Here is a 20,662-nt window from a genome sequence, read left to right as displayed (position 1 = left end):
CTATCTCTGCCACCTTACCATTAGGGAAAACAGACTCGTATTTATTATTCCAAAGACTTCCAAGTGAAAATTCATTTTCCCCAGTGTTTGGTGGAAGGAAAGTCCAAAAATCTCCTTTTATATCTTTTGTATCTAAGATGGATTATGTTATTTCTCTTCATACTCACATCTGTTTATAATAATGTAAAACCTGCATAAAACAAAATGATAATTGAGAATAATTGCACAGATTACATAAAAAAGCAATTTTTGGATGTTTGGGTTGAGCTTTTTTTTGAAAGATTCTTTTAAGTAGTCTTAAAATATGACTTTCATTTATCCATTAAATTCAATGGAATTCAAATAAATTTATAGCTGGTAAAATCATCCAATTGACACTAATGTTTTATCATTACTATTTAGCATACAATTTTTATAAACAAAACTAGGTTTTGTTATGTAAAATCACCAGAAAATTTAACATTCTGAAGAGAATATTAAAAATATAAACATGCCTACTAAATGCCTGTTATTTGAATCCAACTATACAGATCAATCTTATCTCTGCATTTGTTAGCCTCTTTTTTTATTCTACTGAACTAATTCTATTATACCAATAACCAGAATAGAAATTCTTCTGGATTTTGTTTTGTTTTGTTTTTGGACATGATTGTGCACTTTTAATATATTTAAATATTGTTATCTCCTGCAGCAGAATTTTTTTAGGTTTATTTTTTGCAAGTGTTTTAGACTTCTATAAACAGGTTATGTCATGGTCTTATTGGATGTGTTATATTATCTTGCTCTTCTTCTGTGTTTTTTTTTTCTCTTTAGCACTTAGAGCAATCTGAAATACTCTTCACTTTACTTATTTAGTTTTTTTTTTTTATGGTCTGTTTAATGAACTAGGATGTTAACTCCATGAAGATTTCTGTTTGTTTCATTTACCGCTGTAGCCACAGAAAATCTGTAATAATTTCTGGCACATAGCAGGTTTCAAAAAATGTTTTTGAGTAAACAAAAAGCTATACAGGGCCTGTATGACAAAACCAATGAAGCCAAATAGCTACCTCTTGTAAATGGGACACATGTTCTCCAGTTTATGGAGAACACGTGGATGTCGCATTCCTATTACCTGGCCTACTTTATTGATTTATGTCCTTTGCTTGGCTTTGCTTAACTTTTGAGATTGTAACTCTTGAATCATGCCTCTAACATATTACTCTCCAACCTATTGTAAGTGAACTACTTAGCTTAATAATCCATTTGAAAATATTACTATAATAGCTTATATTATCAGTTGAGACTCACCCCCCCCCTTCCATCACCCATTTAAAAAGGTCACACATAGATTCATGGAAAGTTTATGGAACTCTGGTATGACCCACCATACCTCAGTGGTAAATCACAGCATGTGATACATATATATTAAGCCTAAGTGATGTATTGAATAAGGAAGAGTTCCACACAGATTATGTGTAACTCTACTTCAAAAATTTTTCAAATTTGCAAAAACCTTCTATTTTGTTCTATTTCACCAAATAACAGGTTTGGGCATTGGTCAATTACACATGATCATAACTTTATTTAAGCTTTTCAAATCTATATGGGCTGAAGTCAAACTGTATCTTCAAAGCTAGCACAGATCCAAAAGACTTAATCAAGAACAGTGGAGATGTCTTCCTTTAGATCAGCACCTGCTCATCTATATAGAATGTTATTTTGAAGATACTGGTTACGGAATCAGAATTTGGTGCACTGTATCAGTTGGATATTGCCATAATAATACTGTATAACAAATCTCCCCAAATTTCAATGGCAAGTGGCAAAGTGCATTTATTTCTTGCTTGCATATCTTTGAGTCACCTGCAGTTTGGCGAATATAGGCCAGGTGCAATAGGGCTCAAGTCAGAGCTGCAGAATGGGTCCAGGTCTGCCTCACATGTCACTCATCTTTCTTGGACCACAACTAGTTACACATGATATTCTCAGTGCAAAAGGTAGGAATTCATATTTGCAAGTATACTGCTCTTATTATAGTATTTATCTTGGCCACGTCATTAGACAACACTAAATTCCCAAAAAGAAGCAGGGATGTATACCCCACCCAACATGAGCCAGAGCAAAGACTTGCTATTTGAGGGAGTGAAAATTTTAGACCAATACATCAATCTAATATACCAACTTTTATATAAAAGCAGACAGAGACCTGATATATCTATATTCTCAGACCTCAGAATGCATGCTCAGATAAAATAAAATTCTGGTGGTGCCCCTAATATGGCAAATATGAACTATCAATGTTGGATATGTAGATTGAAAACTGTGGTAGACCACTTTACCTTCTGGACATTAAGTTCTAAGAACTCAGATGGTAGAACTGAAACTCTACAGAGCACAGGCATTTCAAAATCCTGAGACAGCAATAACCACAGAACCTGAGGAGTCACTTTGTCTCCAAAGATGTGGGCAGAAACCACCTTTTTGCAATTTCTCTAATGGAATTACAATTAACCACAAGCTTGTTGTGGAATAAGGCTCCACTGGGTATTACTAGTTTGGCTTAATGAATACAATTCAATAGTGTACAGCATATTCTCTATATCTCTCTGACAAGGTATTTAAATGGTGATTTTACAAAATATTACTTTTGATCAAATCACATTGGGACATGTCATTATTTTATAGTTTATCTTTCTCTAAATAGACTAAAATTTATTAAAGATCACTTTTTCAGCCAAGTGTGCTAAAAAGTTTTGATAAAGCCTTCTTATTATTTGACAATCTGCCCATTAAACCTAAGCTGCTTCTGCAAAGAACTGTGTGCTGAAGAAGAAATGCATATGTTTATGTTGATAAATCCAAAGGGAACACACTATTTTCTTGGTCCCAAATTGCAAGATGCTTCCAGGACAAACAAAGAATTGCCAGTGGAAACTCTGGATATTGGTATTTGAAGTGTTGTGAGGAAGCTGGAAATTTTTGTGAAATAAAAACATACAGTAATTTAAAATTACACACATTCACAGAACAAACCTTTGCCAAACTGGCTGCTCAGAGACTATTTTTCCACCCAAATAGTTTAATGGCTTTTAAGTATTAGTTGAAAATATTTACCACCAAGTTTAAGGAATGTCCCAGAATTGATTAAATTTCGTTGGAAAACATTTTCAGTTTTTGAAAAATTTATTCATTATAAAGGAAAAACAATGTTTTCTTGTGAATAACAATAAAATCTGAAACAGGCTATGGCTTCTTTTCAGTTACCTAAAAAATGTCATTGACCTCAATAAAATTACAAATTATTTACAAATTGTGGACTAAGAAGAATTTTAATAAATGAGAGATTTAGAGCTTTAGCTATAGAAGATAAGAAGAATTAAGAGACCCAACTCAAGAAATTGTGAGAAAGTGCTAAAACTTCAAGTTCTTCAAAATATTTATTGAACAGAAAAGATTAACTAGCAACAAATTGAGGGGAAAAAAATCCCTTGGCTTTAATCTCTAAATAGAAAAGGGGACATAAAATTTGCAGAACCTGACCATTCCCTCTGTTTAAAAACAATAATTTAATTAAAAACAAAAACAAAAAACCTCGAAGCCAGCTCTCTCTTGATTTTCAACTGAAATAGCTCAACATCAGCTGGACTAGTAGATCTAATTATGTTCTATAACATATTCCACTTGGTGTACTGTTCTTTTTTTTTTTTTTTTTTTTTTTGCCAAAAACTCCCCAGCCCCCTCAAGAATGTTTTTCATTAGAGTTAGCAAATAAAGGAATTTTAGTTCTTTATTTTATGACCACTAGCATCAGTGGTTACAATTTAAATAACTACCGTATCTTAGCAACTCTAATCTTAACAAAATAAATACAGCAAGGAGCAAACAGGCTTCATGCCACACTAGTGTCTCATCAACATCCAAAAAAGGGAAAGGGGGAAATAAACGGAGGATGACTCTCATCGCACTGGTACTCTGGGCTTGGCAGCTTTCCCTGTGACCAAAAACATTACATTTTTTTCCATTTTCACAACAGGGGCACCTGCAATGATATATTTTAGGAAAAAATGTACTTCGACCTACAGGGGCAAGCATGAAAGAGGTAGAGAAAAAGGATGATTAATCAAAAAAGAGAGATGGGAGGGGGCTGATATTTAATTATTTTCTTCTCCCTTTTCTTCTGGGACATGGTTGTTACAACAAGTATAGCATCTGGTAGCTGTCTCCCACAATGCATCTACACCAATGCTCATACTTGGACAGCATGATAAGTTCCTTCCCTTAGACCCTAAAGCCTGAAGTAGCAACAAATTATGACTAAAATAAGAAAGAAGGTATTTAATACATCTTGAGTGAATGAATGAATGAATGAATGAATAACAGTTATGTCCTTTCAAACTGGTTAAGAAATATAAAGACACAAAATTCTTGAAACCATTTCCTAGTCCTGGAGAGATTACTTAAAGTGTGCCTGGTACAGAATTAAATCCTTGTTAACTTGGTCCAAACATGCACATCAGTCTGAAGTCAACCTGGTACTATGCATTTTAAAGGGAAAATCAGGAACTTTGTGCTTTGATGGGCTTAAAAAAGAGACCTCCACAGCATGATTTCCTAGCTCTGTGAACTTATGACAGTACATTTAATATTTCAGAGGTTCAATTTCTTCTTCAGCCAAATGGGATAAAACTTCACAGGAAAAGAAGATGGCTGTAAAGTTATCCATTGGAACAATGTATGTAAAGCTGCCTTGTCCACTTCCTTATAAGTTGATTTATCATCAGAAAAGTTAACTCACTTTCCTTCTCTTGATTTCCTGTTATCTGAGTCATGAAGGCCACCATCAGCAAACACATCACCATATAGAAGCCACTCAATACATTCCTGTTTTATATTAACCAGGTTTATCACCACTCTCCAGAATGTTCAGCTGTTGAATTCCTTGGTTCATTAACTTTTGAATCTGTTACATCCAGTCCATCTCTAATTACAAATTGACACTTTGCTTAAGCTTTCATTACCTCTTGCCTGGACTACTGATTGTAAGAGTCCAAACATTGCTCTTCTTATCTAATCTTGTCCCTTCCCGATCTGCTGCCAACATTCTCTTTCTAAGATTGCCCATATATTTTCCTACTTCAAATTCTCCTTTTTTATGCTGTTCAAGGTCTCCAAGTTCTGAGTGATTTGTATTTCTCAAATCTTATTTCCTGGAGTTCTTTCCATTCTGACCTTTATTCTCTAGTCAAATGAGTCTGCTTTTAATGCTGCTTCTCGACTCAACACTCTGGTAATTGTACCCTCTATATAAAATGTGGTTTGTTTTTTCTTTTTACTTTTTTTGAACAGTTGATAAATTCTTTCTGAATAAAACTCAAGCATCATCTCCCCAGTGAAGACCCTTCTGCAATTGCATTATAAGCTTGATAGCATTCTACCTGAGACCATGTCCTCACAATATCCTGTCTTCATAACACTATGTTAAAATGCATTGCAAATCATTTACTTCCTAGTGTGTGTCTCCCATTAGACCATGAGTCAAAAAGTCCTGAGGTCATGGGCCACCTAGCTGGTTCAGTCAGTAGAGCATGTGACTATTGATCTCTGGAGTTGTGAGTTTGAGTCCCATGTTGGGTGTAGAGATTACTTTAAAAATAAATAAATATTAAAAATTAAATAACAACAAAGAGTCCTGATGTCAGAGATATGGTTTAGTACTCTCACTGCCTGGCAAAGTGCCCAAATATAGGAGATGCTTGATAAATGTTAGTTTATCTCCCCTATCAGTCTCCTCCCTACTCTTTAAATAATAAAAAGATGGATTAACTTGGCTCTTTTGGATGTTTATTTTGCTTATTTTAACTGAAAATTCTACTTTATTAATGTAAAGTCTAATCTAAAAATAAAAGAATAAACTTCTCTTCACCACACATACACAAAAACAAAAATTTACACTTAAAAAAACACAAATTTGATGTTATTTTTGTGCTTGATGAATACTTCTGGTTTCTGCTTTCTTGATTACCATACTCCTATTCTGTGTGTTGGTAATCTTGAGTCTTTAAGGATTTATCTCACTCTGCTTCTTGTTACACTCATTCCACACCTCTGTCACTTTACATTTCCTAGGGAAATGTCCATACATGTATGCAATAAAAACAAAATCAATAATAATGAGGAGGAGGATGAGAAGACTGTTTGCTATTAAAGCCTCATAAAATTCCAGATTTCAAAAAAGATGTAATTTTATATATCACAATTTTAATACAATGGAGTTGCAGGTTGAATCTGCTCTTCGAAAGTTGGTTCAGTACCTAGGATAAAAATTCTATATATTTAAAGTCCCTTAAGAAAAATTTTAACTCCTTCATATAGTAGATAATATACATTACATAATAAAGAATACATATGAAGTGCACAAGAGTATAGATTGATTTCTCAAGTTTAATGTTTCTATAATATACCTTTCCTGTGGGGTTAAAAAAAATGCTTCACTAATTCTCTCCTTATCCAGGAGGATGACTCTCAACCATCCAGACTTAATCTAAGAAATATTTGTAAGAAATATTACCTTTATTTCACTGTTAAAGTGGTATGACATTTCATCCTGTGTACAGTGAAGAATATCTCAAAATAGAAATTAAAATGTAGAGAGAAAATTATCATTACGTGTGAAAAAGGAGGAAAAGGAGAAAAGGTTAGAAGAAAGAAGAGAAAATAAATTCAATGGTCAGAGAACAAATTCACTGAAGCAATGTGGACTGAGCTCCTACCATCTGGTTGGTACCATACCTGGTTCTCAGAAAAATAAATTAAAAAAATTCTTTGTCCTTCATGGGCAGTCAGAGAGACAGGTACCCATCAATTATTATAATATAACTTGAACTTTATATTGTTCAATAATATTCTGCCCAGGGCATACACTCACAAACTTTTTAGCAGAGTTATATATAAATCTAATATTATGAATTATTATTCTATAAGGAGACAAATATTTTTATAAAATTATAGTTGGTAAGTTTGTTTTAAGAATAATAAGAAGATAAAATGCTATTGTTTTTTCTCTTAAAACTTTCTTTATCCCAATTACACAAAGTCTTGCTTTTATAGTTAGGATTGGTAGATTAAATAGAGAATGCCTCCTTAAATTTAAATTTCAGATAAATAACACATAATTTTTAAATATTAATATGCCCTACATGTTGGATGGGACATACTTCTACTAAAACTTATGCATTGTTTATCTGAAATTCAAAATTAACTGAGCATCCTGTGTTTTTATTTGCTAAATCTGGCAACTCTATTTTTAGGGGTGCCTGTCCAATCTTCAGACTCTTCACTCTGAGTTTACTGTGTGTGATTTTAATGGATACAATGGATCCCACAATGACTGAGATACAAAGCAGGCTACTTGACCTCGTGTTTACAACTGCACTGTTTTTCAAGTATGCAGACTCACACAACTATGTTCCCAGCTTACTTTCCTAAACTGCTTCTGGCTTATCACACAGGTAACAAAGCGTGACCTTTATCCTTTTCTTTCTCTTGAAGAAAGCAGAAATTTTCTAAAGGGGGAAAAATTTCAAAAATTAAAAATGACTATGAACTATTCTAGAATCCTAAGGCTGTCAATACTTTATGCTTTTAAATAGTTGCCATGGTTCACCCCAGAAGCATCTGCATATTTCTGTGGGTTTTTTCATGGTGTGTAGTGAACTTTGATATCTTTGGGGAATAAAAGAACTCTCTGTCTATCTACACATATATATTTAACAATGCAAGTTATTGTTATATAAATGTAGGCTGTTGTCAATTTCAGTTCCCTGCCATATCAAAAGAACAAAGCAGGCAGGAAGAGCAAGAGGATGATCTAATATGCCTACGCTAATAACAAAGCCAGTGTCCTAAATTGGCATGGCAGCCCTCTTCTGCGGAGATTGTTTTTAACACCAGCAGTAGACATTTAAAAAAATTGGATGGTGACAGGAAGAGTACATTTTAAATTGTCAACCTTCATGATGTCCTTTTGAAGAATAGCAATTACATAACTCAGGGAGCTTTATTTTGCATTTGAAAAAAATATATATATAAAGCAGTTTGCAGTGTTATGCAAGACTCCATATTCAGAATTCTTTGTAGAAATCAAAGTTACTTATTCTTTACTGTAATCATTTGTCCTTTTATTATCCAATTGTTAGTTAAGTTTGAAATCAATATTAAGTATTAGTACAGAATGAAAATTGTTTTCTGTTTCAGTTATTAACAAATTTACTTAAAGAGGCTGTCGACCATATGGTATTTCTTAATTATAGTCGAGGTCCAGTTTGTAATTTCCTAAGGGTCACCCACCTTTCTTCTTCTCTATGACATTAAAAGAGTTTGCTAATAATATTGTAATATTTTGTTAAAGTTTTAAGTTGCTTCCTCTTAAGCAGTGAGAGGAAAATGTTATGCAAAAGTAATTTTATATCACCAAAATGTCATTTGGTCTTTTCTTTTTCTAATTCTCTTCTTCTTTTGAAATAATTTTAGAAAAAAAAAAAAACTTATAAAAATACAGACCTAATGCCAAGAGAAGCGCATTGCAAGTACCCTAAATAGTTAATGTATTTTCTAAATGAATGATTTAAAATAGCTATTAAAGGAGAGGAAATGAGCTTAGGTTTCTAGTAATGACTTCTCCTCTTCAAAATGAAATCTGTAAATCCCTGATTGCAATTCCAAATCCCCAAAGGACCAGCAGTTCTGGGACCAGGGCTCACTGGCTTTATGTCTAATAGCACCAGATAAGTAGCATGATTTTTATATATGCAATTTGGGAGAATATTCGGAATTTATAGACCTGGAGACAATTTATGAATGAATTTCCTTTTTAAAGTACATTATTCTAAAAATCAACTTTTCCACCCAAATGGTAAGCAGAGCACGCACATAGGAATGTGAGAGGCATGGATATATACGTACAGAGACATATGTATATGTATTTATATATGCATGCACACACATGCACAAAATATAAGTAGCATCTTATTCATAAGAGCATAATGATTCAGGCTGTGATTGTTAATAAAAATGCATTTCTAACCATCAACTTTGAGTCTATTATTCTAAGTTAATTGCATTTGCCCTAAAGAGACTTACAGCTGGCTGCCAGCCTGTTTGTGTCAGTTTCATTTTATTCATCAGTCAATCTTGTCTTTTTACATTCCATATATTGATCAAATAGATTTGTTAGCGTACCTCCCCAGCTTTCACAGCATTTAAAAAAATAAAGAATAATCTCGGTTTTATTATCAGATGAGTTTGATTACTTCATTCGTTTGCACGTTATCTTAATTGCTATTTCAGTAGTACATAGATGCCCTTCTGACAGGCATATGAGATCGCCATTAAAGTTAACAGATGTAACACTCAAGGAGGCACTGAGAAAAAGTTAAACGAGAGTTATGTATAAGTCTACACTGCAGTGGTCAGTGTCATCCCAACTTTTCAGGTGGAACAGAGCGTGCTCATCATGGCAAACATTCATTCTCTACTGGAGTGCATCGCAGAACAGAAAGCATCCTGTTAAAATTCATCCTCTGAAGAGGTGTATTATTAGTTGGAGAAGTGGATTAAAGAAATAAATGGGCACCATGTTCCCATTTGAGCCAAAGAAAACGGGGAGGGGGGAAGAGCAGGGAGGTTAGGGTAGAAAAGTAGTTAAGGTGGAAAATCTGAGAAGAATTAGAATCTTCCTTATATGAGTCAAGTTGCATAGAGGGGAGATAAAAGGCATCACGGGGTGAGGAGATAATTAGCAGATCAGAAGCAAAGCAGTTAAAAGGTGACCCTTACCTCCTCTGTTACTCAGTCTAAGAAACTATAGACAATTATTACAGTATTTTCTCCAGGGATGTGTGATACAGTTCCTCCACATATCCTCCAAGATACAAAGCTCTCTCAGCATTGTCATTGCATTGCTTGAGTTCAGTGCTTTTTATGGAAATTCCTTTACATCACACTAGCCTTGTCTTTCAACCTTGCTTTAGATCAGTGATTCTCAAATGGGGTGATTTCACACACATACACACACAGACACGCACATACACACACACACCACCCCAGGGGACATTAGGAATACCTGGAGACACTGAGGGAAGGTGCTACTGGCATCTGGTGGGTAGAGGCCAGGGATGTGCTGCTACACAGCCCACAGTGCACAATAAAGAATTATCCAGCACCAATTGACAATAGCGCTGAAGTTAAGAAACCCTGCTTTAGATGGATGACTGAAATGCACTTAAAGCTAAAAAACAAAACTACATCACAGTTCAGCAGCAGTGCAGTGAGTAGGATTTAAGCAACTCTGAGAGGCAGAGAGCAGTACAGCTGCTGCACAAAGAATTTCACACTTGCCTATTAAATAATACAATTCATTACCTAGACCCCAGGAACAGTTGAGCAAAATACAACCCCAATTTTGAGGAGAACAAAGAAAAATGAAAATCATTGCTTGATAGAAGACATTTCAAAGACCTCCAAGACAAACCAACTGAAAAATCCCCAATAAAAAGACTCAGCAAGAAAATTGTGTCACAGCCCCTAATCCTCAACAGACCTTAACAAGATGCTCATGAGCCAAAGACTCATGTCTGCAGAAGACAAAAGACATAGGAAGCAATGTAGTCTGGAGAAGGATTATCATTAAGAGGCAGGAGAAAGATAAAACAGATTCCTAAACCTTACAATTAGAACTCCTAAAAATAATAACCACAAATGTGCTGAAAACCATGTCACAATAACTGTTATATCTTTCTGCTCCTAGGGAAATTAATATTTAGGTTAGGCCTGGGGCAATGTTTTTAAAACCTTTATTTTTGATGGATGCTTTTTACCCCACCTGACTAGACACCCCTGCCACCAAACCACTCCCTGGCACAGATGGCCAAGACATTTGCTTTTTCAAATACTCCATATTTCCACAGCCACCCACCAGACAAAAATTAGATTACCAATGCTTGTGTAAACTTTCCAAGCTCTGACACAATAAGATTCCAGGAAATGTACATGCACAGCTAAAAGCAGCATTATACATAATGCACTGTAATTCCAACAGACAAGTTGCTATCTTCGATAGATATATACACATTTTCCATGCCAAACACATGAACGTCAATACATTTTTCTCAAGTTAAAATGGAAACCATTTAACAGATATAATGGGCACAATGAATTTCATTTTGCATTACTAATGCAGCAGCAGTGAAGGAGGGAAGCTCTGGCAAGGATTGCAATGAGACCAAGAAAAACAGGAAACAACTTAGAAGCTGTCATTGCTGTCCAAGTTATTGCCCCAAAGCATGGTCATGGAACCCAAGGGATACTGAAATTTCATATCCTCAAAAATACAGTTCCATATAAACAAATTTTCTGTTTATGAGGGGGGGAAATGTAAAAAAGTGGACAAAACAGTAGCTACGTTTATGCAAAAAGAGCAAGAGAGCATCCTCAGGTATTTTCCCCACTGTTCCTGAAGAGATGTTACACTCTATTCAGGAGGATAAAGGAGAAACGTATCCCCCAACACTCCTATTTCATCGCTGTTAGAAAAATTGCCAAAACAGCAATACACATCATTGGCTCTTACCCTTATTTCAAGTCTTACTTGCATCTTACTTTATTTAGTCAATACACAATGAAGTATTTCGGGAGGGGGGGTTATTATCTTTTACACTTAGGTAATAAAGCTCTAAAGCCCTAAAAAATGTTATCATGCCATTTAGAATGAAGGTTTTGAGCATCTGGTTATTGGAATCAGGCAAATCTCAGTTGTAAGCCCATTGCCGCTATTGACAAATTGAGTGAGCTGGGGCAAATGACTGACAAAATTACGGTTTTTCCATCTGTAAAATGGGTACATGATAGTTTCTAGGGAGGATTAAATGGGGTCATGTGTGTAAAGCATTTGATATCTTAATGTCCAGCAGCAGCAGGGACATGATTAAATATTTTGGCTTTTCCTGGGTTCAAATCCCTGCCACCATAGTTTACTGACTCTGGGAACTTCGATATGCTACTTAGCCACACTAAATCTCAGTTTCTTCATCCCTGAAATGAGGATAATAATAATAATAATTACTCAGAGGATTGTTATGGGGACTGAAATAATAAAAATAAAGGGCTTTGTAATCCCTAACACATTTTAGTCATATCCACTCTTTCCATCATATTTACAAAGGGGATATAAACATCTTTCATATTAGACTCTGCAATAACCGGGGAAAGTATCTCAAAATGTAAATGTACATACAGAGAAAGACTTGGAAAGAAACCAACTGGATGAAGAGCATGAGCCTTTCTTCATTATATTTATCGTGAGTTCCAGCAGTGATTTGCCTTTCTTGGATTTTATTTTTGCCCTTAGAAAACAAAAACACATCCCTCCACAGTCAAGTTTTAAAAGTGGAATATGACAATATTCAGGAAGATCAAACTGAGCAATAGTTCCAAAATATCTCCACTCCCAGCAACTGATGACTTTTTCCACTAATGTGCCATGTGGTACCTCATCTAATTACACAAGTCAATGCCATCACAGTCAGTCCAGTGGTTAAAAACATTATGACAGCAAATTGGTTTCAAAGTGTAAAAAATTGTGGATGCAAAAAAATGAAGAACATCTTTGGCTGTGAAAGGTCAAGATGAGTTAGTAAGCTATTAACTTAGCTCATTTTTCAAACTTTCATGAGAAATATTCAGTGTTTCCAAGCTGCTTATCAAGATCCTAATTCTGTCATTTTACAGGCCTATATTACTGAAATTTTTAGAACACCACTTAATCTTAATTGTTAAATTACAGTGAGGTGCCCTGGAGGATGAAAATAACTCAAACTTTTAGCTTGTTTCCATCTTCCCATGCAGAATAAACTTTTCAGAATGAGGGGCTTCTGAGGTGCACCATGTTTAGCCAGATGAAAGATAAACCAGATCGGTATGACAGTCAGCAACAGAAAGACAAACAAATTAAGTACTTATAATTAAAGCTTGAGGAATGAAAGAATTCACACTTTCTTAGAGCTATTATTTCAGACAGTCTGGTGTCAGAATTAAAAGCCAACCAGTGCATCTGTTTATATTGCCAAGGATTTTCACAGTAAGAAGGGCTAGGAAACACATATTTTTTAATTAGGGTCCAAATTCCAAAGAACACCAAAAAAAATAGTATGTCAAAAATATATGTTCTTGTGATTTGTATTGTTCAATGTCTAAACAAAGACAAAAAATTATGTTTCTTCCTTCTCCTTCACAAACACAAGTGAAAGAATTAAAAAAAAAAAAAGTAATTCTGTTGCTTTGGCCACAGACTCCTTTTTCTGTTATCCTGCTTGCTTCTGGCTTAGCTACTGCTTTTCTTTCCCAGGAAGAAATAATATAGGAAAAGCCGATTAAGGAAGGCTTCATTCACACAGAAGGTTCACCAGGATGGCTCAGTTACCAAGCCTTAAAAGCTGAATTACAATGGCCACCTAAAATGACCATTTTACACTTTAAAGGATGTCTTTTATTTTAAAAATTTGAGTTTGCTCTTGGCTTATATTGAGCTTTCAATTCAAAGAAAGTCCTCTTTAAAATCTATGCTGATGTATACCACATTGTAGTACTCAAATCTATCACTAACCTATTTTTACCTCTCACCAGCAAAACCGGAAGTATTTTAATTATCACTCTTTTGGTCAATTGTGGGGGGAAAGTCAAAATAAAAAGTAGTATTCTGTACACAAAAGTGGATAAACTTCATTCCCTCACCTATTTATTCAATAAATATTTATTGATCATCTACTACTGTTTGCTGTACTATGGGCTTCCTGTTGGGAAATACTGAGTTGAACAAGACACTACTGCATCTAGCATGTCATCATCACACAGGGTGATCCGATTTCCAACAGAAGTGTTGAATTCTAGGGAAGCATTTACCAGGAGGAAGGTGCTGGCAAAGACTTGATAGATGATTGGCCCTTATCTTTTACTTGATGGAAAAGGAAACTAAGATTTAGAAAGCTTGAGCCACTTAATCACAGTGCTCTTTAGTGGAAAAATTGCAGGACTAGAATTCATGTCTCTAAATTCAAATTTCGTACTCTCTCTATAAGCATATACTTCCCCCCCCAAAAAAATGACTGCTAGCCCCCAAAACAATAATACCAAGCCATCAGTGTCAAGACAGTCGACCACAAGTTGGAAATGTTCTTTGAGAACAGAGAACAAAGTTAACATCCATCCTAATTTTACAGCATTCCAGATGGTGGAGAAGGATGGTTTAGAAGTCGGACCCAACTGGATTCTAATCTTAAATCTATTAAACCTAACCAGCTAGAGGACATTGGGCAAGACTGGAATTGTGAAAATCATTTGGATGTTTAAAATTTTTTTCCAATCAGGTTAACAATGTTTACATGAGAGGAGTAAATTTGATGAAATAGTGGGATTGAGTAGGTGGTAGTCATTATATATAAACTCCTGTGCCCTCTTCTCACTGATGTAAATTGAATAAAACTGATAAAAGACCAGGTCAGCAGAAACCACATTTCAGTTTCTTGATTTCTAACCAGTCATTTTAGCATAAGATCCAGCCTCCAATTTTAAGCCATTTTTGGAGATCATTTTTGGCATACCTTCACAAAATTAAACATTTCCATTCTGTGAACATTTTGGGAGTTAGAAAGCAGAGACTAAACAATTAAATTTAGAGAATTTCATCACCATACATCCTCTAAAAAGAGATGGGAAGAAAATAGAGTCAGAAGAAATATTTAAAATTAATTAAACCTTCTCTATCATTTTCTGAGTCTCTCTTCATTAGAAGGCATTCAAATTCAACTAGCCTAGGTAAAGGGAATTTGGAGGCTTCGCTTACTTATCTAGGATTCTAGGATGTCCAGGAGTTGACAAGTGTCAGGAGTAAGTAAATCAAGGGACCCAAATGATGAATTAAAGGTCCCACCTGTACCTTCTTTTTTCAGCTGTTTGGCCCTTCTGTAGGCTTTACTCTCAGACTTCCTACCCATGGCGGGAAAGTAGGCTTCTGTCAGTTACAAGCCTACACTATCTTTCCACCTTACAAAAGAGGAGGAAAAAAAAAAGAGGAAAGAATCCTCTACTCAACGCACTTATTTCAAGTCCCAGGGAACATCCTCATGGGTACAACCTGACTCCCATAACCAGCCCACAGCAAACTGCTGTGGCTAGCTCATGGAGAACTCGGGTTACCGCATCAAGGTGCATAGACCAAGGGCAAGGCCATTCCACTCAAGCTACCTGCTGTAGGTCCTCCACCAAAAGATGGAGTTCTCTTTGCTGAAAAAAAAGGGGAGGAAGGATTGTGGAAAGGCAAAAACAATGGATATCTACGTGAATAATCCTTTTTAAGTTTTTGTTCTTTAGGATTATCCAATTCCATTCAAAGTCCTCTTGGAGATCCTGGTAGGTTCATCCCTATTTCTTTATAATGGCTTCCTATATTGGACTGGTGGACACTTTGGATACCACATGATAAGGGAAGAATTCCATCTTTGCCCACATCCACAGTACAGTTAATATAGCACTGGCATGCAAATCATCAAGTATCTGCATTAGTCAAGGCATGCTGAGATATGTTCTTGCCTTGAAGGTGCTTAGAGCCTCTCTGTACATACATGTTAGCTAACAAAAAGTTAAAAATCATGTATTTGTTTATGCAATATGTGGATTCAGAATCTCCCATACATAGGACGCTATGTTTAGCTCTGTGGAAGTATAAAAACCTCAGCCTCTGTCCTCAAAATTGAGTAATCTCTTAAAGATATTGCTTTCGGCTGGAGTTAGCAATAGAGGACTCTGTGTGTAAGTTTGCATATGAACTGGGTTTTGGAGAATAAGTAGAAGCTTCATTGTAAGGAATGAGGAAAGAATAACATACACAAAGAGGCCAAGAGAGAAGTGTGAAGTGTGTTTTCTCGTTTGGTTAAAAGATGATATATCTGAAAGGGATGGGAAATAAATTGCAAGGTAGCTTTTAAGGATTCATCAATAAAATCTGTGTTATGGCGCCTCTGTATGAGGCAATACTATGCAGTAGATTTCGAGATCTAGACGAGCACTCCTCCAAGACATTAAAAGAGGAAAATTCACATTAATAAATACCGTAATGTGCACTTGCATAAAATTAAAATCAAACATGCATGTGTTCATTAATATAGGCAAAAGGTCTATAAAAGAGTTATCCTGAACTGATAATAGTTCTTTATTATTCTGTAAAGAATAGTAAGACTAAGGCAAGCATCAGTGGTTGAGTGAGGATTTTGCTTTTAATTTTATACTTCTGAGTAGTAAAGATGTATCTAATAGTAAAGATGTATCTACATGTTGCTTCCATAACAAATAAATATTGTTTACATAAAGGAAAGTTTTCTATTAAAATAGGTCAAATTACTAGCAGGCTAAAGAGTCTGGTCTTTTAAAAATTAACATTTTTCTTTGTTTCAATGGGAGCAGATAGCTAATAACTTGAGGTACAAATTAGAAAGAATACTACTTTGCAGGTGGCATTATCTTAGAGCCAATAAGCAAATAAACAGGTAGAAGTCTTTGGAGGTTATTACAAATATATAATATATATATTTTGTATGTGTATATATATAGTGATAAATTAAATATACAAGTTAGACATATTTTTATATAGGAGGCTATTCTAAATGTACATGTATAATAAATATAATGATTATAAATATATACTGAATATATATGAATGAATAATAAGAGAAGGAAAGAAGGCTAGTTCTTCTTAAACATAGGGATTTAAGGTATCAAAGAGATATCTTGAGGATGTTCTTTTGGGAGTTATCTTAAAGATAGGAAATCTGGATCTGGGGTCATAATGAGCTGAGTCTGGTTTCAGTTTAGATTTGGTGGTGGCCTACATCAAGATGGTTGGAAAAAATGAATGTGGTCCAAAGGTCCTCAGGGATTAAATGAAGTCAGCAAGGGAAAGGGTGAAGAGAACTGAAGCCCCAGCTTTGGGAAAGATCGTTCATTAAGAGGAGAACAATGCATTTGATCACTCATTCACAACTAATATTTTTCAAGAACCCCAAACTCAACACTGCCAGTTTTGAGGACAGAAAGAATTGGAGAAAAAAAAATGGCATGGAAACTACTCACAGGGAGCTTATAGCCATTGGAATGCAAATACTAACATTAAAGGAGCATTTATTGTCTTTGCAAGGGCATTAAGTGTCACATCAACCTCCAGAACAACACTATTATCACCTCCTTTCTATGGATGAAGAAATGGGCTCTTTGTCTTACATCTTAACAACCATGAAGTATTAGGGACTTGATTTGTACCCTAAGAGTGTCCTCTACCACAATCCAGAAACATGAGAAACATTGCTTCCAAAAACGTGGCCAGTCAAGCATCATACAAGAAACATCAGAATGAGAGAAAAACCAGAATTCTGTTCAAGAGAACAGGGATGGAGTCATAGACCATAGGCTGGACTAACCATGTATCAAGGAGGAGGAAAACTGATTAAAGATCATTGATTTGGTGATGAGAAAGTCATATATTCTTTTGTTTATTCATTCTATAAAGATTTATTAAGCACATAGCATGCAGTTTCACATGAGCTTTGAAAGAGGAGTTTCAAAAAAATAAAATAAAATAAAAATAATAAAATAAAATAAAATAAAATAAAATAAAATAAAATAAAATAAAATAAAATAAAAAAAGAGGAGTTTCATTGAAATGGAGATGGAAGTCAATTGTGAGGTACTAAGGAATGAGTGAATAATGAAGTAGTATGTGTTAAGGACTTCTTTAAGGAAACAGATGGAAAAATTCATGCAAGAAGGATTTGAGGCTATGGTACATCTAAGCATGCATGCAAAAGGAGGAAAGTGGCAGTAGAGTGAAACTCAAAATACAAGGGAAGGGGACGTGGTGGAAAAAGATATGTCCTCAGTATGGTGAAGAGATAGGGATGCAATTCCCTGATGCATGTGTTCACCTTTAAAAGGCCTCTTCTCTCATAAGGTATAGAAAATGTAAAGGAAGAGATAGATATGGCAGTTAAATACAGTCATAGCAAATTGTACCAATAAGAGTTCATTTACATACTTTTATTGAAGATTTTATGGTTTTAATTTTTTATATATATTTTTGTTTTTTACTTAAGAATAAGTGACATATGACACTGTATTAGTTCCAGGTGTGCAACACAATGCTTCTATATGTATATACATTATAAAAGGGTCACTAAATAAGTCTAGTTACCACATGTCAGCATACAAAATTGTTACAATATTTTTTACTATACTCCCTATGGTGTGCATCTCATTAGCATATCTTATTTGTTTTATCACCAGAAGATTGTACCTCTTAATCCCTTTCACACTATTTTGCCCATCCTGATACCCCTTCCTCTCTGGCATCAGTTTATTCTCTGGGTCCATGAACCTGTTTCTGTTTTGTTTTGTTTGTTTGTTAGTTTTGTTTTGTAAATTCCACATGCAAGTAAAATCATATGGTGTTTATCTTTCTCTGACTTATTTCATATAGTATAATATCCTCTGTGTCCATCCATGTTGTTGCAAATGGCGAGATTTCCTCCTTTTTTGGTGACCAAGTAATATTCCAGTGTGTATGTATGTCTGTGTGTGTGTGTGTGTGTGTGTGTGTATTATCCTTTCATCTACTGATCGATTTATGGATTTTTAGGTTGCTTCCACATCTTAGCTATTGTCAGTTATGCTGTAATGAACATAGGGGTGCACATATCTTTTCAAATGAGTGTTTTTGTTTTCTTTGGAAAAGAAATATATATGTATATATATGAATATACATATTTATGTATACATATAAAGAACTGCTGGATTGTATAGTAGCTCTGTTTTCAATTTTTTTGAGGAACTTCCATACTGTTTTCCTTTGTGGCTATACCAATTTATATTCTCAATACATAAGCGTCCTCTTTCTTCCACATCCCTGCCAACATTTGTTATTTTTTGTCTTTTTAGGGATAATAGCCATTCTGACAGATGTGAAGTGGTATCTCACTGTAGTTTTGATTTGCATTTCCCTGATGGCTAATGATGTTGAACATCTTTTCATGTACCTATTGGCCATCTGTAAGTCTTCCTTGGAAAAATATCTATTCAGGTCCTCTGTCTACTTTTAAATTGGATAGCTTTGTTCTTTAAATATTGAGTTATAGGAGTTCTTCATATATTTTGGATGCTAACCCTTCATTGGATATATGTCATCTGCGAATGTCCTTTTCCAATCAATAGGTTACCGTTTTGTCAATGGCTTTCTCTGCTGTGCAAAAGCTTTTTAGATTGACATAGACGTATTGCTTTACTTTTGCTTTTCTTATCCTTACATTGGGAGACAGATCCAAAAAATGTCACTCAGATTGATAAAGAGCTTACTGTCCTTGTTTTCTTCTAGGAAACTTCATGGTTTAAGGACTTACATTTGAACCTTTAATTGATTTTTAGTTAATTTTTGCACATAGGGTAAAAAAGTGGTTCCATTTCATTTGTTTGCATGTAGCTGTTCAGTTTTCATACCGAGGAAACTATCTTTTCACTATTGTGTATCTTTTCTATTTTTGTTGTAAGTTAATTTATTATATAAGTGTGGGTTTATTTCTGGGCTCTCTTCTGTTTCATTGATCTATGTGTCTGTTTTCATGCCCATACCATACTGTTTTGATTATAATTGCTTTGTAGTATAGTTGGAAGTGAAGGAGCAGACTACATCTAGCTTTGTTCTTTCTCAAGATTGCTTTGGCCATTTGGGGTCTCTTGTGATTCCATACAAATTTTAGATTTACTAGTTCTAGTTCTGTGAAAAGGAGGTTGATATTTTGATAAGGATTGCACTGAATGTGTAGACTGCTTTGGATAGTATAGACATCGTACAATATTAATTCTTCCAATCCATGAACATGGAATATCTTTCTGTTTATTTGTGTCAGCTTTAATTTCTTTCATCAATGTCTTATAATTTTCAGAGTAGAGGTCTTTTACGTCCGTGGTTAAATTTATTCCTGGGTATTTAATTCTTTTTGATGCAATTGTAAATGGGATTGTTTTCTTAATTTATTATATAGTGATAGTTTGCTGTTAGTGATATAAACACAACAGATTCCTGTATGTTGATTTTATATTCTGCAACTCTACTGAATTTATGAATTCTAATAGGTTTTTGGTGGACTTCTTAGGGTTTTTATTATATAGTATATGTCATATGCTAATTATGACAGTTTTACTTCTTCTTTTCCAATTTGAGTGCCTTTCATTTGATTTTCTTACCTTATTGCTGTGGTTAGGATTTCCAATACTATGCTGAATAGAAGTGATGAGAGGGAGCATCTTCGTCCTGTTTCTGAACTTAGGAAAAGCTTTCAGATCCTCACTATTGTGTGTTATGATGTAATGATAGCTGTGGGTTTGTCTTACATGGCCTTTATTATGTTGAGGTACTTTCTTCCTATACCCACTTTGCTGAGAATTTTTATCATAAATATATGCTGAGTTTTGTCAAATGGTTTTTATGCATCTATTGAGATGATCATATGATTTTTATCCTTTGTTTTATTAATGTGGTGTATCAGGTTGATTGACTTGCATCAATATTCAACCAATCTTTGCATCCCTG

The 20,662-nt window shown here is 34.7% G+C and overlaps 1 protein-coding gene across 2 annotated transcripts in view; it reads left to right on the top strand.

The window, feature by feature from the left end:
* MDFIC2 (MyoD family inhibitor domain containing 2) overlaps positions 1-20,662 on the top strand; it is a 101,799-nt gene that overhangs the window by 42,258 nt on the left and 38,879 nt on the right. Inside the window, exon 2 of one of the 2 annotated variants that reach the window (XM_041760915.1) lies at positions 15,403-15,441. The exons of the other annotated variant lie outside the window; for it this stretch is intronic. Within the exon in view, the coding sequence (XP_041616849.1) occupies positions 15,403-15,441 (39 nt within the window). The remainder of the gene's footprint in view (positions 1-15,402; positions 15,442-20,662) is intronic. 2 annotated transcript variants of the gene reach the window in all.

The sequence above is a fragment of the Vulpes lagopus genome, chromosome 7 (genome assembly GCF_018345385.1).
Source record: "Vulpes lagopus strain Blue_001 chromosome 7, ASM1834538v1, whole genome shotgun sequence".
In the NCBI taxonomy this organism is placed as follows: Eukaryota; Metazoa; Chordata; class Mammalia; order Carnivora; family Canidae; genus Vulpes; species Vulpes lagopus.
Note: the sequence above shows the minus strand (reverse complement) of the source record. Positions and strands in the feature narration are given on the sequence as shown.